Source organism: Thamnophis sirtalis, unplaced genomic scaffold, assembly GCF_051295495.1.
Source record: "Thamnophis sirtalis isolate CommonGarterSnake01/CBP01778 unplaced genomic scaffold, rThaSir2_p1.2 scaffold_5, whole genome shotgun sequence".
Classification (NCBI taxonomy): domain Eukaryota; kingdom Metazoa; phylum Chordata; class Lepidosauria; order Squamata; family Natricidae; genus Thamnophis; species Thamnophis sirtalis.
Window position 1 is genome coordinate 126,113,489 of NW_028261385.1, and position 24,623 is coordinate 126,138,111.

Below are 24,623 nucleotides of genomic sequence, written 5' to 3' on the forward strand. Positions count from 1 at the left end.
TAGGCATGACACAAAAATGACCCAATAGCATGTATGCTGGGAGCTGGGGAGGCAGAAGAGAAGCCATAGCAGATTTTGATGCAAGCACTATTGAAGGGAGCATACTGGAATTTTAATAATTTCTTTTCTTAAGCCTCATGAAATTAATTTTTATTCCTTAACAGTTTATGCAGTATCTGCAAAGAAGAATTCACCTTCTGATACCTTTAATCAGTACAAGTAAGGCAGCAAGAATATTAACTAGAATAATCCATCATAGCACTTATTATACCTGATAACATTATGGCCTCCAATTCGCCCCCCAGTCAAAATGACAGTATTAACTTATGAAGCTGTTCATAACTTAGTGGCTCAGTATCTACAATGATGTTCCTACTGAAACTATTGTCAAGTACCAATATGCAGATGATATTCAGTAGTATTTTTCATCTCTGAGTCAACGAGAGACATAGTTGAAGTTTGCCTCAATGCCTGTTAACATGGACTGGAGGGGAATTAACCAACATAAACTCAATCCCAACATTACTGATTGATACTGCAAGCAAAGCCTTCCAGTTTCAGAAATACTCCCTCATGTCCACTGGACAGTTTGGTTTGGTTTTGGTTTTATTGGACTTATATGCTGCCCTTCTCCCAAAGGACTCGGGCGGCATACAACATAAAAACACATATGACAAAAGTTAAAAAAGATTAAATAGGAAATCCAATAACCTTCAATTGACAATTTACACCAAATTTAGGATTAAATTAAAATTGGCAATTTAAAATTAATAATTTATTTTATTCTATTCAGGCCAGGCCGGCTTGCTGAAAAAGCCAACGGAAGGACCGGAGGTCGGGGGTTATGCGAAGCTCCAGGGGCAGCTCATTCCAAAGGGAAGGCGCTCCCAGAGAGAAGGCTCTCCCCCTGGGGGTCGCCAGCCGATACTGCCTGGCCAACGGCACCCTGAGGAGGCCAACTCTGTGGGATCATACTGGACGGTGGGAGGCTACCGGTGGCAGTAGGCGGTCTTGCAAGTACCCTGGGCCTAAGCCATGGAGCACTTTAAAGATCATAATTAACACTTTGAATCGCACCCGGAAAACAACCAGCAACCAGTGCAGGCCGCCTAAAAGGGGTTTAACATGGGAGCACCTAGGTACTCCCATGACAACCCATGCGGCCGCATTCTGGACCACCTGGAGCCTCCAGGTGCTCTTCAAGGGCAGCCCCATGTAGAGAGCATTACAGTAGTCCAGGCAGGAAAGGACGAGAGTGTTAGTGACTGTGCACAGGGCATCCCGATCCAGGAAGGGGTGCAACTGGCATATCAGGCGAACCTGGTAAAAGGCCCCCCTGGTCATGGCCGTAAGATGCTCTTCTACACTAAGCCACGTATCAAGGAGGACTCCCAGATTGCGGGCCCTCCCTTTATCTTCCTCATAAAAAGCTAGTTCATAAATAAGTGTCCTCTTAGACTCACAGATCTGACTTGAAGAGCAGGTGACAGCTATGGCTAAGATGGCCTTTCAAAAGATCTGTTTTGTGTATTGTTATGAATTATGGCCTATCCTGGATCAGGAGGCTTTGCTAACTGCCACTTATGGCTCAGTTGTTTCAAATCTGGATTACTACAATGTGTTCCACAAGGTTGCCTTTGAAGGGCATCCAGAAACTACAACCAGTCGGGAATTCAGAGGCTTGAGCAATTAAAGATATTGTTCCATCTGCTTATGTAACAAACACCTCTGCTACAAGAGCAGTACTTGCTGCCTGTTGGTTTCCAATGCAATATGAATGCTGATTGTCACCATTAAATAATTCCATGGCTTTCATGGCATATCTATAGGCTCACCTTTCCCCTATTAATTTGTTAAGATTTGGAAGACAAACCTCTCTCTGGGTTCCATTTCAAGAGAATGACATTTTCAGGAATCCCAGTGAAAGGCTATCTCTGAGATAGCATTCCCCCAAAGAGTCCCATCCTGTCAGCTTTTTTGTGGAACCTAGCTGTCTCAGTAGGCCTTTGGGAGGTGGAAGGGAGCCATTATAAAGCCACGTGATAAGAATAGTTTTATGATTGTCCCAAAGTGCATGAGATGTTGATTACCCCATTATTACACTGTATAGGTTGTCCTCAACGTATAAGCATTCATTTAATGATCAATCTAAGTTACAATGTTATTGAAAAAAAGTTATGACTTATGACCAATTTTCACACTTAGTTCCCGCATTCTCAAGCTAACATAACTAAAAATCAGGTGCTTGAGAACTGGCATGTATTTATGAAAGTTTACACTGTCCTGGAGTCATTTGTAACCTTCCCAGCCAGCTACGGACAAGCAAAGTCAATTGGGAAAGCCAGAATCACTTAACAACTGCATTGTTCATTTAGCAATTGCAGTGATTTGTGTAATAACCGTGGCAAAAATGATAATAAAATGGGGCAAACTTAACAGCCTTGCACAGCAACAGAAATTTTGGGCTCAGAAATTGTAGTCGCAAATTGAGGACTACCTGTAATGCATACTGTATATTCTTATATTTAATTTTGATCTTATTGTTTGGAGGTGCTTAGAAACAAGCATATAAAAGCAGCATATACACCTAAAATAATAATAAAATCATTAGAGGCATTTCTCAAAGGTCTATAATACTTTTAATAATTTAAAATGTGTTAATTTAATCCATTATTAAACTGAAATCAAATATTAAAGTAATATTCTTTATTACATTTAAGTTCATAATTTAACTGTCATGCTAGAGTTTTTAAATTAACTTTCAGCTGTTTGAATTCTATTTTTATGTTACTGATATCTAGCAAATAATTTACTAAGTTTCTAGTTAATTTTTTACATTGTGATTTCAAAATATTAAAATTGCAAACACTTTGTTTTAAAGTGTAGACCTCAACTGTTTAAAATATAAGAATAAATTGTAACAGAGTATATTTTGAAGCTACAGATGCATTCCAAAGTTTGAAATCATTTGTTTGGGAGTTTTTTGTCCACTTTCTTACTTCAATGCATTAGTCTAAAAAAAAAAGCATGTGAAAAATAGTTAAGTTAAATGAAACAGATTAATTAGATATATCTATGACTAGCCATTTGTCCACTCTTTACAAATGACTTGGGGACATTCTGGAGCAAGGACAAGATTAAAATTGTTGGTTTCTACATGAGCCTGAAAATTATGTCGAGCTGTTTAAATGAATCAACTAATTAGACTTAGAGTAATTTTATTGTCACTTTGAATGTACACTAATAGGCATACATTAAAATGAAATTGTTTTGCATATAGCTCTCAAAGGGTCTCCACCTCCAATATACACTACATAAACATGACAAAATAAATAAATACAAAATTATGCATACACCAACATATATTATATAACACGGAGAAACAACACAGTCTAGTTCAGATGTATACATGTACATGGGCGAGAAAAACTAAACTTGTGAGTTCACTAGATGGATGGCATAAGAAACAAAGCTGTTACCGAATCTGATAGTCTTGCTAGAAATACTTTGAAACCTCCTCCCAGAGGGGAGCAACAGAAACAGACTGTGAAGTGGATGTGTGGGGTCTCTAACAATGCTTCGAGCTCTAAGCACGTAGCACTTTTAAGCAGCATCTTGAATACCAGGAAAGTGAGCTTCCTACGGTCTTCTCAGCTGTCCTTACCACTTTCTGAATGGACTTTCTCTCATGAACTAATTCAATACTCAAAGCTGCCATAGTCCCCTACTTACGAACACAATTGGGGCTAGAATTTCCATTGCTAAGTGAGATAGTCCTTGAGCCATTTTTGTTGTAAGCAAATCACTGCAGTTATTAAGTGACTCACCTCATTGTGAATCCAACTTCCCTTCTGACTGCTTGTTGGAAACTGACAAGAAAATGGCAATCACATGACTCCGGGACACTACAGCTATCATAAATACATGCTGGTTGCAAGCACTCACATTTCGATCATGGGATGGTGGGGATGCTGCAGCGGTCATAAGCATGAGGACCAGTCATAAGCCACTTTTTTCAATGCCATTGTAACTTCAAACATCACTAAATGAATTCTTGTAAATCAAGCACTACCTGATCTTTTTTCACCCTCATACATATGCCTGAATGACATAGCTGGCGGTCAAAATGACTTTAGCCCATTAAGCAATCCCCAACTTTTCTGGCTCTATGGACCAGCAGTGGTGGCCGGCGGTGCCAGCAGGAGGCAGTAGGGAGGAGATAGTTTCACACGTGCAACCTAATCCTGCACATATGCAAATGGAATTTTGCACACTCGCCCACAACTTGCACGGCCTGGTTCCCAAGAGGCCACAGACTTGTAGCAGGCCACAGAATGGGGATTGGGAAATCCTGCTTTAAGACAATTCAAAAATCACAGTGGAACGTAAGCAAAAAGTACCTGCTACACAAATATAGTCAAGGAGTCTGTGCCAATGGAACTATACATCAGAGTGTTTCCTCTCTGCAAGTAATAATGCTGTACCTTCAGACAACTGGCTGCTCACTGACATCAATACAACTTTAGAGGGAAAGGTTTCTCACTACCACTGGCATGGTAAGTCTACCCAAGTGTAATGTCAGAAAAGGTTCTTTTCTTTTCAAAATCCCCACTCACTTTTTCAGGCTCAAAAACATATGCTTCAAGCTTCCATGCTCTTAAGAAGTAAGGCGCACATGATACGGCACAGTAGGAGCTAAAAATTGAGGGAAACAGCAGTCGTCAACGTAAATGAAGGATTAGCAAGCACTGGAGGCTACATTTCTTTAGTTGCATTGGCAGCATACAGTTTGTCACACCAGGGTTCTGTCTACCCTGATATGTGAAGAATGCCTGCAGGTATCATCACTCCCGCTCTGTCACTTTTGTTTCAAGTGAAAGAAAGGCAGCATTCTGTAGTAAGGGAAAAGATAAAGAGGTTCCCACATATCTTAAAATGAGTTTTTATGCAGTTTAATTGTGTTAGAAGTGATCCCCTACTCAAAAAAACAAAGCAAAACAACCTTCTATTTAAGTTAATCCATGGTACTTCACTGTCTATTTAGGATTACTCCAGTTTAATGTTTCAGTCAAGCTGCACTTACAATACTGTCCCTACTATTTCAGTGCCTCAGGCATTAAATCCTGGATGATTTTAGTAATAAAAATGCATACTATACTTTTATAGAGTGGCAAGTAGAAGCCATATTGAATGCATGCATACTTACCATAGTTCCCTTTACTGAAAAATTAGGTTCCAGGTACTGAAAAATGTTATTAATGGAGAAAAATACCTATTTGGAACGAGCTCCCCATGGAGATTTGGACCCTCGCCACCCTTCAGGCTTTCCAGACAGCCGTTAAGGCCTGGCTGTCCCAGCAAGCCTGGGGTTGAGTCCCCCCCCCTTTCTCAAATTTGTTGTGCTTGCTGTGCTTTTTTAAATTGTTGTATCACTGTCCTGTTTGTCTTACTTTCTGTATTTGTTTTCCCCTTCCCCTGGTTTTTGTTCAGCCGCCCTGAGTCCCTTCGGGGAATAGGGCGGCTTACAAATCGAATAAATACCAAAATACCAAATACCAATATTTGGAACAGCAACCAAAATATTTCCATTCCTAAGGGACTCAAGCTCTAAAATTTGAAAATTCAAGCCTTTCAAAAAGATATTGGCTCTATTCCAGCGGTTCTCAACCTGTGGGGTCGCGACCCCTTTGGGGGTCAAACGATCCTTTCACAGGGGTCGCCTAAGACCATCGGAAAACACCTATTTTCGATGGTCTTAGTAACCGAGACACCGCTCCTCTATGGTTGGGAGTCACCACAACATGAGGAACTGTATTAAAGGGTCGCATCATTGGGAAGGTTGAGAACCACTGCTCTATTCTGTGATTAATTTGTAATTTTCAGCCCATGGCTCAATCCCAGTCTTAATTCCTATCCATTACTGCTGTTTTAGACAGTTTTTCTAGGGAAGTTACACTATCAGTGTTCATATTGCTCATCTTCATATGAATGTATTATCATAAACTTGGTAAACTTGATAATCTAGGATACATCTTCTCACAATAAATATAAATCACAATAATGACCCCACAATGCCCCCCAAAACTGAGGGTTCTAAATTTCACTCCCAAAGTTGTATCACACAATAAAATCCAAAACAGGGAAGAGAGAAAAAGAGATAGTTGCTATTCAGAGTATGCTTTACCAGCATATATTCTTTCTGAAAAACAAGATAGTTAACTAATCCTGCCAACCCCTGTGTTGAGACACCCAGGTTAATCTTTCATCTTTTCAGAATATTCTTTGCATAAAAGTTTATTTTGCTTCTGATCAACTTCCTTGAGGTTGAGAATTGGTGCCATCTAGGGGTGAAATTCAGCAGGTTCTGACAGGTTCTGGAGAACCGGTAGCGGAAATTTTGAGTAGTTCGGAGAACTGGCAAATACCACCTCTGACTGGCCCCAGAGTGGGTTGGGAATGAGGATTTTGCAGTATCCTTCCCCTGCCACGCCCACCAAGCCATGCCCACAGAACCAGTAGTAAAAAAATTGAATTTCACCACTGGTACCATCATACAATTCTGAAAAGTTAAGGAAAGCATTCAAAAGACATGTGTGAAGTAGAGTGACTTAGAAGAAAGACAGAGCAATGGTTATATTCTGAACAAGATTAGAACAAAAAGAAAGAGTTGTAAAGGAGCAAATTACAGCTATAGGATTGGGTGATATCCTATAGCAATCATTCTAAAGCTAAATCGATTTGAAAGTAGTCATTATCCAAATTGGAGATATCAGAATATTACACCCATTCCTCACTTAAGTGACTATTCACAAATGCAACAGAAATAAAAACTTTACTTTCCAAACAACCAATGGAATTATGACTAAATTTCAGACATCTAACAACACACATAGGAGTAAGATCAATGATACTATGATATTACAAGAGAGCTTTTCCGGTAATCCTTGATTTACAACCATAATGGAGGCTGCCCATTATGGCAGTAAATAGTGATGGTCAAAAGGCAGATAATCATATGAGCGACCTGATTTTATGTCATTTTGTACAGTGACCATTAAGCAAATCACCATGGTCATTAAGTGAATCAATAGTCATTAAGTGAATGCCATAATCATTAAGCAAACCCATTATTTGCTATTGGATGTTCTTCCTAAAGACCAGAAATAAATGCACAGTTTTGGCAAAAACATAGTAAATCGCAGTCATGTAACCATGAGATGCTGCAAATAGCTGTAAATCCAGGCTGGTTGCCAAGCACCTGCAATGGAGTCTCATAATGTGTGTGGGGATGGGGGGAGAGAAGGTGGCCATCAGGAGCGGATCAGAAATACCTTTTGCAGGGTCCATTTTAACTTTAAAAAGTCACTATGACAACTATTCATCAGAACTACCTGTAGCTGAAAGAAATTGCAGAAGCCAGTGATCTTTGTAGCATCTCTTTTTCACATGTTCACTTAGTGACCATTTTGCTTAATGACCTAATTGACAGAACAGAACAAGGATTGGGTGTATATACACTATTCTGAGTTCCATTATGGAGAAGAAAAAAAAGAATGATGTGTTGTAAATTTGATAAAACACAGTGGGTTTTCTGGAAAATTGACATGATCAGAGTGGGATGGATCTCATTTAAATAAAACACATCAAGATTTAGAAGCCTGAGCATAGCATAAAGCACTTGGATGGAGACTCTCTGGCTGACTCTTCATACATACAACATTTTAAGAGATAAACAGTAGTTTATCAATCACATTCACTATTAGCATATTGAATGAATTTAAGACATAATAGTTTGTTTTGGTTTAGAACACTGAACACAGCTTCATGATATTTGGTCTGACCTACGAGTTCAACATTTGAAGGGCAAAAACTACACAGCTCTCAACTTAAACAATGTCCACATATTGCACAGGAAAACATGAACAAAGCTGTCTGCCTCTATGACCTACAAATATCACTGTTCATTTACTGTGGGCAGTAACTGTCATATCTTCACCACGTATCTAAACAACCGTGCACAAAGAAAACCGCTCAAAGCAAAGTTTGTACATTCCAGGATTAAAAGGATGGGGGGAAATGCTGATAGTTCAGAGAAAGCTAAGATGACAGAAGTTGGCTTTAAGCTAGAACCTAGCTGTTTAAAATCTGGACAAAAAGATCTAGTATTAGAGGAAGCACACAAATATTAAAAATACCTGTCAACAATTTTTGGAGTAAAAAACAATATTAAAATGGGAGTGGGGAGAGAAAAATAAGTCTTCTCAACTAAAGACTTGATGTTTTGAAAAGCACCTGTCAGGAAGGAATAGAAAGTCTTCATATAATTACCGTTTTACATGCAGATTGTAAACATGTAGACCTGTGCATGTCTACGGAGTTTCTCAGTCGTCTAGGTCATAATTGTCTCAAAGGTGCTTTTTCTAAAGGCAACTAGACTGAAAAAGAAGTTTTGATTCTCATCAGAGTTGTGATTGGATAGCGGAGGGAAGACTTGTACTATGTCTTTTCATGTAAGGAAACTGAAGCATGTCAAGTAGCCCTCAATTCCAGAACTAAAAAAATAGCAATTAACAAAATTTATCTGTATTATTTAGCTGGATTCACACATCAAAATAAGCCATAGCACAGCTTGTTTAGTTTTGATTAAGTATGATATGTAAATCCATATATGGCCTTACATTGTATGCAAATCAAGCCAGTATGGACTGTTACACTACGTTTTACAACATGACTTAGTATGGTTAGTATTGCATCTTTACCACTTTCTTTGACCTCTGGTCTTCTCCATTAGTGGCCACATAGAGTATTAGTAGCAATAACTAAGTACTGTTGCTAGGTTACTGCCATGTCAACATTAGATCATCATGAGAAACCAAAAGAGGTTACTATATTCACTAGAAAAACACCAAACTGTTTAAAAAGAACACTTATTTCCAGACTTATTTTTACTCTTCCCAAATACTACTGAAATTGCAGAAGCCACTAAAGTCAATGACTATGATCAGTTAACCAGAATTCAAAAAGTAATTAGGCACTTGTCCTGAAGAGGCTAAAAAGAAGAAAGGATAGACTATCTTTAAATAGCAATGACAGCGTTAGCATTTTTCTCTCTATTTATTCAAGTAATGACAAAATCTTTTTGGTTCTATTTTCAGTTTATTTTTGACTATCATGCTGTAAGATACTAGGTTGATAAGCATTGATAGCAAATACACTAATGTGACATTTCCACAGGATGGAGCAATAATTCAGCTTTTGACTAATTATTGCTTCTTTTCTACTCGAATCTTAATCTGCAATTCTTGTCAATACTTAATGAACTTTAAAATCTATATCTGTATCTAGATATCTGGTTCTATCTATCTATTTATTTATCTATCTATCTATTATATCTATCCAGGGGGGAGTAGTCTTTCCAATAAAGGATAATATTTGTAGCTCAGGGTTGACATAAGGGGTCCTTAGTGCTCTCCGAGCTTGCTTGTTTTCTTGCAGACGTTTCATTATCCAAACTCAGTAACATGATGTTATGTGATGTTACCTAGTTTGAGTAATGAAAAATCTACAAGAAAACGAGCAAGCTCAGAGAACACCAAGAACCTCTCAAAGCAAGTCCTTGCTGGGGAAAAAAATGGCAGTAAAATGGTGATTATTTTAATTTTCTAAACAGGAATTTCTTTACTGAATTTTGTGACTGTGCGCATCTTATATTATATGTATTTATTAAATTTATTCACCAGCCATCTCACTCTGCAAAGCCACTCTGGGAAGCTAGTAATATTCATTAAAGTGATGCAGTATGGTAAACTGCTTTTACTCTATTGCCAACAATACAACAAGGATGTGTCCATCTGGTTATAAGGCTTGAACATTACTCAGAGGACTTATTCAGCTGAAATATAGAATTCTCCAGCAAGTATTAACTTGTTTCCTAATGAGAACTGCTTGTCCTGGGCATCTATCTATAATAATAGAGCATAAATAGAACTTATGCTTCTCTAGAGTAATCTTCTTTAGTTATAATTTTCTGGAATGCAAGATTGATATCAAAATTGTAGGTCCTTGAATGCACTAAATCTGCAGAGTCCAACATGGATGCATAGACATCTTGCTTGCTAAGTCTCATCCCTCTTGATTGTTTTATGGCTTGCCAAGTATCATCACAACCATAATGCTTTAAGTATGCACTCTAACCCATAAGATAGCAAACATCTATATAGTCAAAGATAAAATAAAACAAATTGTTCATAAATACTACAGTATGTCAGATATTGAGTCATTTGCAATTTTGTCTGTTGTCTGCTATTTCCTACAGCTATTTTACTCTAGGTTATTTTTAAAAGTTTTTGATTAACTTAAGTATAAAAACAAGAAGATTTAGATTTGATTAAAAAAAGGTACTATATAGAGAGAGTAGAATGTACTATATACAGCATAATTACTCACTATATCCCATCTAAAAATTATATACACCATCCTAATTGAGACTCTTACAGAACATTAACAATTGTATATAAAATTAATCAAAACCTTAACAAGACAGACCCCAGTGACAATCCGGGCAATAAGATATAATGTGTGTTTTGGCACTTAATTGTACTTTTAGAGTTGCATAAACAAGGATATATTATTAAAAAAGAAAAAGGTGAATCAGTGTACTAGCGCTAACAAAAGTTAGCATTACAAGAACAAGCAGTAGCAAATTTGCAGATATACTCCCTGTCCCGACATAAAAGCAACATATGTGCTATCATTTCATTGTTTATTAGTTGAGACCACTTCATAAACATGGTTTTATTTCATAGCTGCCAATATTTGGTTGTAATCACAGTTAGTCATAGTTATTCACACCTCTGTCCACCAGCTGCCAACCCACCACTCTTATATTTTAAGTAAAAAATGCAAAGCAAAGCACCAGCAGCATTATTTTTTATTTCCAGGAATGTTACTATGCTTCAAATGGATATAAAAACCCTTCTTAGAAAATAAAGAGATCAATGAATAAAAATTAGCTTTGTTTCTTTGGTTGGAAATATGCCGCCTGCCTAGAAAGTACTCGAAGGAAAACAAGAATATTCTGTTGGCAACAGATGGAAGTGATGGTAAGAGTCGTTTTGGTAAGCTGGATATATCCTTCACAATAGTTCTTTTAAAACTTATCAAGATTTCATAGCAGTTGTTTTGTGAGAGCACCCACAAAATTCCCGAAGTACCAAATATATGAATAAAATTAGGGATTCCTACACTACAGTAAATTGTTAAGTTAAAAAAAAACCTATTACATCTGTTTAAGGTAAGTAGCTCTATGATGTTTAACTTCACAAGACAGCTTTTGTCATCTTGGTGCCCTCAAGATGTATTGGATTAGAATTTCTTCCACCAGCCACCTGTGAATTATGAGATGTTTGATCAAATACACCTAGAAGCCAGTACATTGGGTGAAGCTGTTTAAAACCATAAGGGCAGATAAAAATTTAATAAGAAGACTTACCATCACTTTGGGCTTGGCTTTTCATTTCTTCCTTCCATGTTGGAATATCTTTCAAGGGTACATAATCCCGTACATATTCTTTACGTCTCTCTTCCAATGTCATTTTCAACAAACGTTCTATCAGAAAGCACATGAATATGTTTTAGCAAAATTATGAAGCAGATCCATGTGTAGCATGAATCAATTATGGAGTTCTAATACAAGTATTTGAGGAATTTATGTAGACTAAGATCAGATTTCAAGGAGATTCAACTAATTTCTTTACTCAGCCCAATTACTAAGACTTGGAGTGAGCCAAAACTTCAACAACTCAGATATGATTTCAGAAGCTCAATAAATTGTACTTTAAGTACTTTAAGCCTAAATCCATCTGAGAAAGTTTAGGGATGAGAGCAACATTTAGTTCTTAAGAAAGATTGCATTTATTCTGTTTATATATCCTTTTTTGGTATTTTATATTACGGTTTGTAGGCCACTGTTTGATCTTGGCAGATTGATTAGTTTACATGTTATTGTTCTATAGCAGATAACTCAATTTTTAAATTATATAAATTATTCTAAGCCATTTAAGCATGGTAATCTTCACTCCTCACTTGAATTTCCACCAAGAGATACTTCTTGATATTATGGTTAACAAATCCCACAAGCTATTACATCATGTTACAACTTGAAACAGTTTTTGAAATTATTTCATTAATGGTTATTTCATAATTTAGAACTTATCTTCCATTGGCATTGGCATTTAAATATTTGTCTCAAAAATAGCATATAGTACATACATTAGTGACACCACCACCACCACTGTATCAAAGTGATTAAAGACATGTGTAGCACTTAGGGAATTGATAAAATACAAAAGCTACCATTTGAGTCATCAGTGACAATCATCTACCTGGAAGTAGCCATGGAAGCATAAATACTGTTTATCTGCACTGGCAGTTCCATTTCTAGCATTAATAATAAAGGGCAGATATGATATTGTTGCCATTACAGAAACTTGGTGGGATGAAACCCACAATTGGAACATACAGTAGAAGGATTTCAATTATTTAAAAGAAATAGACCAAATAAAAGAGGAGGTGGAGTTGCGTGACCCGTCAAAAGCGCGGACGTCAAAAGCGCGGACGGCAAAAGCGCAATCGACAAAATCGCGCCTTTGACGTCATCACAGCGCGACGAAAAAGATCGAAAAATTCAAATAAAAATTAATAAAAATTAAATTAAACCAAGCCGATTCACATAAAGGTAAGGGTTAGGTTTAGGGTTAGGGTTAGGTTAAGGGTTAGGGTTAGCTTTAGAGCGTTAGCGTTAGCGTTAGGTTAAGGGTTAGCGTTAGGTTTTTCGTTACTTTAACGGTTAGGTTTAGGGTTAGGTTTAGGGTTAGGTTAAGAGTTAGGTTTAGGGTTAGGTTTAGGGTTAGGTTTGGGGGGCTTAGGGTAAGGTTTTCGCTTTATTTTTACATTTTTCGAACTTTTTCGTCACGCTGTGATGACGTCACAGCGCCCTTCTGTCGAGCGCGATTTTGTCCTACGCGCTTTTGTGGTGGAACCGTGGAGTTGCACTATATATAAGAAATAACTACATCTCTACAGAAATAGAGCACAACAATGATGAGAACTATCTTGAATGCATTTGGGTCAATATTAAAGGAGGGGGAGACATTGCCATAGGTCTATACTATAGGCCCCACAACCAAGCAGAGGAAGTCAATGAACTTTTTGCTACTCAGCTAACTAGGTATGTAGGAAGCACACCACAATAGTAATGGGGGATTTTAACTACCCTGACATCAACTGGGAAACAAACTATGTACCAAGTGGAAGATCCAACAGGTTCCTAACAAACCTAGCAGACAACTTTGTTTCCCAAAAGGTAGAGAAGGGAACAAGGGGATCAGCCATATTGGACTATATTCTCACTAACAGAGAGGAAATGATAGAAGGTGTTGAAGCTATAGGAACCTCGGGGGCAAGCGATCATGCAATACTGGAATAACTTTATGCAAACACAAGTAATAGAACAAAGTCAAACTAGAGTATTGGACTTTAAGAGAGCTAATTTCAATAAACTTAGAGAGAGCTTCGGAAGGATTCCATGGATGAGAATCCTCAAGGGGAAAACAACTCAAGAAGCTTGGGAAATTTTGAAAAATGAGTTTATAAAAACCCAGTCTAGCACAATACCAATGAAGAAGAAAAATAACAGCTCAAAAGAAACCAGCATGGCTGCATAAAGAACTCTCTGACAAATTGAAAGACAAAAAGGATAAATATAAAAAGTAGAAAGAGGGGGACATAACTAAGGCAGAATATCAGCAAATAGCCCGAGCCTGTATAGATGAAGTGAGGAAAGCTAAGGCTCACAATTAAGAAAGGCTTGCCACAAAAGTAAAAAATAACAAAAAAAGCTTCTTCCAACATGTTAAAAACATGAAAAAGGTTAAGGAAACAATTGGTCCATTGCTGGGAGAAAGTGGCAAGAAGGTGACAAGTTCAAATCATCAGGACCGGATGGATTACACATCAGGGTTCTAAAGGAACTGGCAGACGAGATCTCAGAACCACTGAACTATATCTTTCAGAGATCCTGGAGCACCGGGGAACTGCCAGAGGACTGGAAAAGAGCTGATGTGGTTCCCATCTTCAAAAAAGGAAAAAATAGATCCAGCCTGACCTTAACACCAGGGAAGATTTTGGAAAAGATAATCAAGCAACGAATTAGCGAACACCTAGAAGCAAACAAAGTAATAGCCAAAAGCCAACATGGGTTTGTCAAAAACAGATCATGCCAGACTAATCTTATTGCATTCTTTGACAATGTGACAAAATTAGTGGACCAGAGGAATGCCATCGATATAGTTTACTTGGACTTCAGTAAGGCATTTGATAAGATAGATCATAACCTACTACTAGATAAAGTAGAAGAATGTGGGTTAGACAGCATCACCACCAGATGGATTCTTAACTGGCTGACCAACCGCACTCAACTTGTAGTCCTCAATGGAACTGCATCTACATGGAGGGAGGTATGCAGTGGAGTACCCCAAGGCTCTGGTTTAGGCCCAGTACTCTTCAACATCATCATCAATGATCTGGATGAGGGAATAAATGGGGAACTTATCAAATTTGCAGATGACACCAAGTTGGTAGGAATAGCCAACACTCCAGAAGATACGTTTAAGATACAGAAGGATCTTGACAAACTTGAACATTGGGCACTATCTAACAAAATGAAATTCAATGTTGAAAAAAGTAAGGTTCTACATTTAGGCAAGAAAAACATAATGGACAGGTACAGTATAGGTGGTACCTTGCTCAGTAGTAGTAATTATGAGAGGGACCTTGGAATCCTAGTGGACAACCATTTAAATATGATCCAGTAGTATGCAGCAGCTGCCAAAAACCCAACACAGTTCTAGGCTGCATAAACAGAGAGATAGAATCAAGATCACGTGAAGTGTTAATACCATTTTATAATGCCTTGGTAAGCCACACTTGGAATACTGCATTCAGTTTTGGTCACCACAATGTAAAAAAGATGTGAAGTCTCTAGAAAGAGTGCAAAGAAGAACAGCAAAGATGATTACGGGACTGGAGGCTAAAACATGTGAGAAATGGTTGCAGGAACTGGATATGTCTAGTTTAATAGAAAGAAGGACTAGAGGAGACATGATAGCAGTGTTCCAATATCTCAGGGATTGCCACAAAGAAGAGGGAGTCAAACTATTATCCAAAGCACCTGAGGGCAGAACAAGAAGCAATGGGTGGAAACTAATCAAGGAGAGAAGCAACTTAGAACTGAGGAGAAATTTCCTGACAGTTAGAACAATTGATCAGTGGAATAACTTGCCTCCAGAAGTTGTGAATGCCCCAAACAGGCAGGGGGTTGGGCTAGAAGACCTCCAAGGTCCTTTCCAACTCTGCTATTGTATTGTATTGTATTAAACTGTTTATTAAAACAATCCTAAAAGAAGCTGTAGGGTTAAAGATTAGAGTTTCTTCAAAGCTACAAGATAAACTTATCACACTAGAAACATATATAAAACACAAACCTTATTGTGACCTGAGAAAGATTGTTTAATCTGAAAAGATGTACTTAATGCAAGTAATTAATAATTTGTAATTTGGACAGTGCTTTATGTATGCAATTTAATCTCTAATTATAAATATTCTTACCTGGTGTTTAATGCATACACTTTTATATTCTTGTAAGTCTCTTGTAACAATGTTTAGAAATCAACCACATTTCTTTACTAAGTGATACATTTCACACAGTATTCTTTAGGATTGTTATGTGGAAAAACAGTTATTTCCCTCCCATCCCAGCAAAATGTACTTATCTGTGATGAAGTTAGGGGCTTCAACTTTAGCAGTACAGAAAGTATTTTAAGAGAAATTGAGGTAGTTTTAACAGCACCAGTGACAAACTACAAAAGGTTTTTTTTTACATATTACAGTGCAAAGATCTAGTTTGTTAGAACTAATCGAAACAGAAATCCATACTATAATTTAAACAATACAGATTATGTAAAGCTGATATACCAGTTTATATTATACAATTCAAACAGTCTAATCTAAATTTACATGTAAGGGCATGAGAGATGGTCAGTCCTGAACAGATAAATACTGTGTGTAAAAATATGTCAATAGTTGGGGTTTCTTCTCCTTAAGGATAGATAGATATTTGAACTTTACATCAATCATTTTATTCTTCCACGCATTTGATATTATCTATACAGCATAAGAATTTGCAATATACATTTCATGTCAAACTCACACCAAAACTTCACTATCAACATTTTATTTATTTATGTCAAATTTAGAGACTTCCCATCTCATAGAGTGACTCCAGATTAACAAAAGAATGCTTATTAAACATTTTATTAGGAAAAGATAATTACTTCACCATTAGAAGGTTTGGTATTTTACAAAGTGAAGCAATCCACCCTTGCAAATTTAGAATGACTGGGTAAAGTTGATCCAATAGATGTTTTCAACCCTCACAACTTTCACACAATACACAAACAATGGCTTTTTGTAGTTTATCTTCCAAAAGGCCCAAAGATCCAGGCTGAGCAGTCCTGTCACTTTTTTGCAACCCCCTCCACAATGGGCAGCACTAGAGTGAGAGGCAAGTTGATATTCATTCAGCCAGCAACTTATCAAGGACTGTAGCTTCCATTCCAAACATTTTGAAACAGAGAAATTCACGGGCAGCAGACAGAGAAACCTCACTTTCATTTCCAAAGTGGCACTCACACCAACTCTGAGATATGTCAGCGCACAATTTGCAAAGCACCATATCAAACCGGAAACTCCGAAAAAGTACATTCCAGGTTGATAGCTTTGCTCTAGGTTAATGCATAGAGGACTAAGAGGAAACAAACCGCGATGACCCAGCAGAAAATAACTTTTAAAAGAGGGGGGGGGGATCATCGGTACCCGGAAAAAACAAAAGATTCACCGGCCAGTGAAACGAAGTAGGAGGAAGGTTACCAAGTCTGAAACAGAACAGACTTAAACCAAAACTAGGCACAAAAATAAAAGGAAAATCAACCATTCCCACCGATCAGCTCCTATCAGGGGGACGTCCTGGACAGGTCTAGGTAAAGCTGACCCAAGAACCCTTGCCAAGGTCGCAGCACCTAAGTGGCCAGAGAGGCCTGGACCCGTTAAAATTACCCTAAACTGCCCCTCTCTTGGGGTGCCCCCTAACCAGGCTGCTGCGAGGGCTGTGCGGAGAGGATGCCGTCCCATCCTATTCCCCTCCCCCGCCTCCAAAGGCGGGCTCGGTGTCCGGAGAAGAAAGAAGCGGAGAGAAGGGGGGTGGAAAAGCGCCAGCTAAGTCAGGAGGAAAAACGTTGCAAGCAAGGGGGAGGCGCGCGGCTGTCCTGCCAAGATAACCCGGCGGAGGCGAGAAGGAAGGCAACGCCGCTCAGGTGAGAGCAGGGCAGAGACCGCCGCCGACTCGCGCGGAGAGGAGGAGGAAAGGAGGAGCGGCAGCCTTTTTTTTTTGCCCGCACGCCTCGTGAAGGAAACACGAGTGGGAGAGGCGCGGCGTTAAGGGGACCGCCCCGCACCCTCCGCTCGCCCCAGGAGCCCCGGCGGCGCTTTTCAGGTGAAGGAGGTCAGTACCTTTCTCCTCCCGCCAGAGCTTTTTCCGCTTGTTCCCGGGGTACATGGTGCTGTGGCTAGCGGCGGCTTTGAGCTGCAGGTTCCCCAGGCTCACGGGCGAGAGAGAAGCACGCTGACCCGGCTGGGCGACGGCACCGCTGGGGTGGCGAGAGTGGCAGCGTCGGTGTCGGCGGCGTCGGCGGCTGTTTGCACCTCTGCCTCCTTCCCACTCCCCGCTCCTTCCAGCGCGCGTCAACTGGGTCACGCCTCGTTCTAACCCGACAGACACCCCCGCAACGCCCGCCTCCTCGCCCGCCGCCCGTTGGCCTTGCGAGACGCCGTTCAGAGACGCGCCCCGCCCACTTGCGCTCTGGAGCTCACGGCGGAGGTGGGAGGGGGAGGCTTTTTAAAGGGGCAGGACGCGAGTAAGCGCGCTGAAGAAGTGCGGGACGGAGCACAAAGCAAACAAACACAGCGCCGGCGGAAGCTCGCTCCCGTGTCGGTTGAGAAGAAATGACGGCATTCGGGAGGGTTTTGTCACCTTGGGGTGCCTCGAGAGTGGCGGCTGGCTCCTTTGGGGCATGCATGCTCGTTCGCTCTTGCGTAAGTTTCAACTGTGTGTCCCAAGGGTGCTTTTGCACGAGGCAACTGGGCTTCCTTCTTTTTTTCTATCCCGTCAGAGCTGAAGAAGCTTCTTGGATGAGAAGCGAAATGTCTTGAAAAGAAAAAAAAACACCTTTGGGACAGCCATGACTTGGTTGACTGAGAATCCCTACAGACTTTTAGCTATATAATTTGGGGTGAACATCCTTTGAATGATGTGGGAATAGGAATGGATTTCCAGAAGGGGGGAAAGTGCAGACTACAGGAGCCAGGAGCACTACTCGGGTTACCCAAGGACACAGATAAACCTCCAAGTGCTTCAAATCGCCCTCTAAAAGGATGCAAATGACCAGCTGTCTGCAAGGAACACAAATCCTTCCATTCCCCCATGATCATGTCAGAGCTGAAGAAGCTTCTTGGATGAGAAGAAAAAACAAGAAAGTCCAGTTGCCTCCTGGAAAAGCAGAGACAACCATGACCTGGAAGACTGAGAATCTCTACAGGCTTTCTACTGTGTGGGTCTCCTGCTTAGGCATGTGGGGTGGGGGTTGGAGTGGATGACCTACAAGGTCCCTTCCAGCTCTGTTAATCTGAAGCTTGCTTGCTCCAAATCAGCATGTGCCTGCAATTAATTGGAGGGAGGCGACAGACCCAATGAACGCCATGGGATTTTCCTCTATGCCTCATTGATTAATAATGCTTCTTTCTGAGTAGGTACAGTGTAGGGTTGTTCTGCAACTTCTGAATAAATGTGGTTTGCGCTTTGCTTAATTTCATCGCCCACACTCAAGTGTTTTGATTAATGTTCTTACTCATTTATGTGCATAAAAATCTTCCCATTAAGGTAAGTTTAAGAACTATAAGAAATGTATTAATGCCACTGGCAATAGTATTATAAGTAAAACACCTCTGGGCTCAGGTTTACATTTTTACGTTCAATGGGATGATTTACATTCTCCTTCCACTCCAGATTTTCTCTTATTATTTATCTTCTATTCCAAATGTATCTACACCTGCTTTTAGGTACATTCTCATAAGACCCTTTGGGGCTAAAGTTTGTGTTTGGTGATACGTTTACTATATTTGGAGGGTTAAGAGAAGGCTGTACCAAAGCAGCAAAGTAATGCAAATGCTTTATTGTGGATCTAAAGCCAGGTCCTTTCAGGAATTTACCAACAATCTTGCTTTGCCGAGTTGCTCAGTTTTGTAGCTTTAGCACACTTAGCCAGAGACTGAGGGCTCTGCCCTCCTCTGTTAAGTTGTGTTTCATGAATCCTTTACAACGGTTCATTTAGTGACCTTTCAAAGTTACAATGGCACTGAAATAAGTGACTTATGACCATTTTTCACATTTATGGTGATTGCAGCATCCCCAGGATCACACGATCAAAATTCAGATTCTTGGCAGTGATTGGTTGCAATGTTGGTTGCAATGTCCTAGGGTCATGTGATCACCTTTTGCGACCTTCTGACAGGCAAAGTCAAAGGGGAAGCCAGATTCACTTAACAACTGCATCACTAACTTAATAACTGCAGTGATTCACTTAACTGTAGCAAGAAAAGTAAAAATGGGCCAAAACCGACAACATATGTCTCACTTAGAAACTGAATTTTAGGGTTCAATTGTAGTCGCAAATTGTGGACTATTTATTCATTTGTGGCTATTTCTGTGGTGTCACAATAGAACACATACTATTGTTCAACTTCTAATTGGAAAAAAAAACTATACCTTTCTGTTCTTCTGAATTATTTCTGGATAAAAAGCAGTGATCTCCAAACCAACCTTTCTAAGCTAATAGACAGATTGGAAATGTTGAAAATTTTATTTTTAATCTACCATACTGGATACCTGTTCATTCATTGTTGCTAAAAGGATGTAATCAGACTCAAAGCATCATTTTGCCATAGTAATTTCTGCCATAATTTCCACTACATACAGACACTCGTAAACTACTCTAAATACATACCTTTGTCTTTTTTTTGGGTAAGCAAATGTATTTCTTCGGAAACAAATACTGAGCTGCAGCATGGTATATTTAAAAAAAAGACAAAGCTTCATAGGATTCTTTCTGACCCATAGATGCTATCAGAAATAGAAGTATTTTTCTGGGGCTAGGACTAACAGATCTTGGCTGCAAAATTGCAAATGATTACTACATTCGTTTATTGTATTTATTTATTAATCAAATTTCTATATCTGCCATATTACAAAATGCAACTTTGGGCAGTGTGGAACAATTGGTAAGCATTAAATATGTTTACATTATACAATACAACCGCAGAGTTGCAAGGGACCTTGGAGGTCTTCTAGCCCAACCCCCTGCCTAGGCAGGAAACCCTATACCGCTTCAGACAAATAGCTATCCAACATCTTCTTAAAGACTTTCAGTGTTGGGGCATTCACAACTTCTGGAGGCAAGCTGTTCCACTGATTAATTGTTCTGTCAGGAAATTTCTCCTCAGTTCTAAATTGCTTCTCTCCTTGATTAGTTTTCACCCATTGCTTCTTGTTCTACACTCAGGTCCCTTGGAGAAGCCTTGCTTTGACTCTCTCTCCTTTGTGGCAACACCTGAGATATTGGAACACTGCTATCATGTCTCCCCTAATCCTTCTTTTCATTAAACTAGACATACCCAGTTCCTGCAACAGTTCTTCATATGTTTTAGTCTCCAGTCCCCTAGTCATCTTTGTTGCTCTTCTCTGCACTCTTTCTAGAGCAGTGGTTCTCAACCTGTGGGTCAGGACCTCTGGGGTCGAATGACCCTTTCACAGGGGTCACCTAAGACCATCGGAAAACATATTTTTGATGGTCTTAGGAACCGAGACACCACTTTTATGGTTGGTGGTCAGCACAACATGAGAAACTGTATTAAAGGGTTGTGGCATTGGGAAGGTTGAGATCTACTTTTCTAGAGTCTCCACATCTTTTCTACAACATGGCGACCAAAACTGAATGCAGTATTCCAAGTGTGGCCTTACCAAGGCATTATAAAGTGGTATTAACACTTCACATGATCTTGATTCTATTCCTCTGTTTATGTAGCCTAGAACTGTGTTGGCTTTTTTGGCAGCTGCTGCACACTGCTGGCTCATATTTAAATGGTTGTCCACTAGGACTCCAAGATCCCTCTCACAGTTACTACCATTGAGCAAGGTACCACCTATACTGTACCTGTGCATTTTGCTAATTAATTATTAATTAATTACATTAAATAATTAAATTAATACTCCTAATGCTACCATTGATTATTAGTTTAATTTTCTGCAATTGTGTCCATGCCTATTTAATATAGGCATCCTGTGATATCCATATGTTTTAATGGCAGCAGGAAAAAAAGAAACTCTCTCTAAATTAGATCATTAAAATCAAGAAGCAAAGAATGTGGGGGTATGTATCAAAAGAGATATTTACCGGTTCTTATATTTCAATTCTAGTATACAAGTTAATGAACTCTTCAAGTGACTGTTTTTTCCAGGTAAGCTTTTCTATTTTGCTAAGTAATATTGGGCTGACCATTGCACAAACATACTTATATTATACCATGAATCACACTGAATTTAAACATGTTCATTTATCCATTCAATTTTCACCGCTCCTCTGTTCCATACCAGTTCTGAACAGCTCACATAGTCATCTTAAATAAAGTATACTTATGGTAATAGAATGTCTGGGAATCAACTCAATGGAACTTATTCTCAGGTAGATACTTGGATGTTCTAGAATCCAATGTTGTGCTTCAAGAAATTCCTGAACTTTGGTAAGAAACTTATTCAAACCATACAAATGATATATCATAAACAAACAGCAAAGATAATGGTAAATGGAGAATTGACAGTTCCTATTGAAATAAAGAGAGGTACGAGACAAGGTTGCCCATTATCACCGTTACTCTTTGTCTTAACATTAGAAGTTCTAAATAGAAAGATCAGAGAAGAAGAAGAAATAACAGGAATGAAAATTAAAAAAGAAGAATATAAGCTAGAAATGTTTGCAGATGATTTAGTTTTTACTCTTGAAGATCCACTAGAAACAGCACTCAAATTGTTAGAAAGAATAGAGGAATATGGAAAAGTAGCAGGTTTGAAAATAAAGACAAAACAAAGATTATAACAAAGAATATACCAGCAAGACAAAAAGAAGAGTTGTCAGAAGCTTTGCAGATTCAAATTACAAGTAAGGTTAAATATTTAGGGCTATATTTATCACCTAGATGCAGTACTCTTAAGGAGGACAATTATACTAGACTAAAACAACAAATTGCGACTGACCTGATGAAATGGGAAAATTTACAACTATCAATGATGGGAAGAATTTCTACAATTAAAATGAACATTCTACCTAGAATTTTATACCTGTTCCAGACAATCCCAATCAGATTGGGTAAGGACTTTTTTCAAGACCTAAATAAAATAGTCTTGAAGTTTATTTGGCAAGGAAAAAAAGCTAGAATAAAACTTAAACTGTTACAAGATGCTAGAATTAGAGGATTGGGCTTATCTGATTGGGAGTTATACTACCAAGCAACAAACTTGATGTGGATTAAGGAGTGGATAACACTAAAAAACTCTAGACTATTGAATGTAGAAGGTCATGACTTACTGTTGGGATGGCATGCTTTTTTATGGTATAAGGGAACTAAAGCACATGGCTATTTTAGAAGACTTTATATAAGGGAGGCTTTGTTATTAAACTGGGAAAAGGTTAAAAGATTACACTACTTAAAAATTCCAGTCTGGATATCAACGATTGAAGCATTTTCATATCCAATAATATATAAAAAGGAACAAACAGATATGTTGAAATATTGAATGCAGAGGGTGAACTCAAATCTATCCAAGAGTTGAAACAAGAAGTGATAGAAATGAATTGGTATCATTATGTACAGATAAAATCTAGATATAATGAAGATAGAAAATCAAAAGGTTTTTACAATAAAATGACTGAGTTAGATAAAATCTTAACAGGTACTGATGAAAAAGTAATTTAAAAACTATATGGATACTTATTGGAGGTTAAATTACAAGAAGAACAAGTTAAAGAAACTATGATAGCTTGGGGGGGAATTTTAGGTATGGGATTGATTTAGAGAAATGGCAGAAACTGTGGTCTCTAAACTATAAAATGACAATGTCTACTGCATATAGAGAAAATTTGTATAAGATGTTTTACAGGTGGCATCTATCCCCAACGAGAATTGCAAGAATGTCCAAGAATAAATCAGAAAAGTGTTGGAAATGTCATCAATACTGGGCTCATATTACCACATGTGGTGGACTTGCATTGAAGCTAAAAGATACTGGACTAAAATCCACACGTGGTTGGAGAAAATAACACATAAACACATAGACTTTAAACCAGAGGTCTTTTTATTGGGAATCATACCAGAAATCTATAACAAAGACTTAAAATATCTGATTGTAAACGTGTTAACAGCAGCCAGAATCGTATTTGAAAAAACTGGAAAAATGAAACAATACCAAAACAGGAAGAAGTTATTCGAAAAATAATGGACTGTGCTGAAATGAGTAAATTGACACTTGAAATTAGAGAACAAGAAGACAAGCAATTTTATAAGATATGGGACTTGTTTTATCAGTGGCTGGGGGAAAAAACTTGGAAATGAAAAATGTTTTACTCATGTTTTAACTGAAGGAGTTAAATGATAACACAATTATGCTGTGAAATAGATTAACAACGATACAATGAAAAACCGATACATCTATGAATTGAATACTTTAGAATTTTTTGTTTTAAAAAGGATAAGGATAACAATGATTTTATGTATACTTGATAGAGGATTGGTGATATAATGTATAACCCTAAGAATATATTACAATGATACCTTGTTGATAAATAATTTTAATAAGGGAATAATTAAAAGTTGGTATATATATGTAGTGACTATTTAGAATATTTTGTTGAAAAATGAAGGAATAAGATTTCTGTTTGAATGTATGATGTACAAGGATAATAATGAACATAAGCATACCCGATAGTTGATTGGTGGAATTATGCATAATTGAAAATAGTGACATACAAATATAAATGGTTGGTAAAAAATTTTTCACATTGGGATCTGTGATTATATAAAGGTATACTGTTATCAAATAGACAATCAAGAATGTAAGGGAATTAGGTTTATTGGGGAAAAACAATAATACTAATTGTAACTGAACATATACTGTACAATGAAAGTGAGGTATTTAGTTATACTAGATGAAAAATCTGTGATGGTAAATGTTATTCGAGAATGTGGATGTAAAAACACTTGTAACCAAACGACATGCTGTATGTAATGATGCTTTTTTTGTCTTTTTTTTTTGTGTGTGTGTGTGTTGTCTGTTTAATAAAAATAAAAATTTATATTAAAAAAAAAGAAATTCCTGTAATGAAGCCTGGTAGAAAAGTGGCAGA

The 24,623-nt window shown here is 38.2% G+C and overlaps 1 protein-coding gene and 1 long non-coding RNA gene across 2 annotated transcripts in view; one reads left to right on the forward strand and one right to left on the reverse strand.

Annotated features, from left to right (window-relative positions):
* Positions 1–17,863, reverse strand: part of MACROD2 (mono-ADP ribosylhydrolase 2) — a 1,059,851-nt gene extending 1,041,988 nt beyond the window's left edge. Inside the window, exons 1-2 of the mRNA XM_087716844.1 lie at positions 17,626–17,863; positions 11,492–11,608 (exon numbers count right to left, since the gene is read on the reverse strand). Coding sequence (XP_087572970.1) covers positions 11,492–11,608; positions 17,626–17,671 — 163 coding nt within the window. The 5' untranslated portion in view covers positions 17,672–17,863. The remainder of the gene's footprint in view (positions 1–11,491; positions 11,609–17,625) is intronic.
* Positions 17,864–18,239: 376 nt separating this feature from the next.
* On the forward strand, positions 18,240–24,527 carry LOC148045634 (uncharacterized). Its single transcript, XR_015696805.1, has 4 exons — positions 18,240–19,051; positions 21,644–21,684; positions 21,909–21,966; positions 23,381–24,527. It is a non-coding gene; the product is annotated as an uncharacterized LOC148045634 (long non-coding RNA).
* Positions 24,528–24,623: the final 96 nt, after the last annotated feature.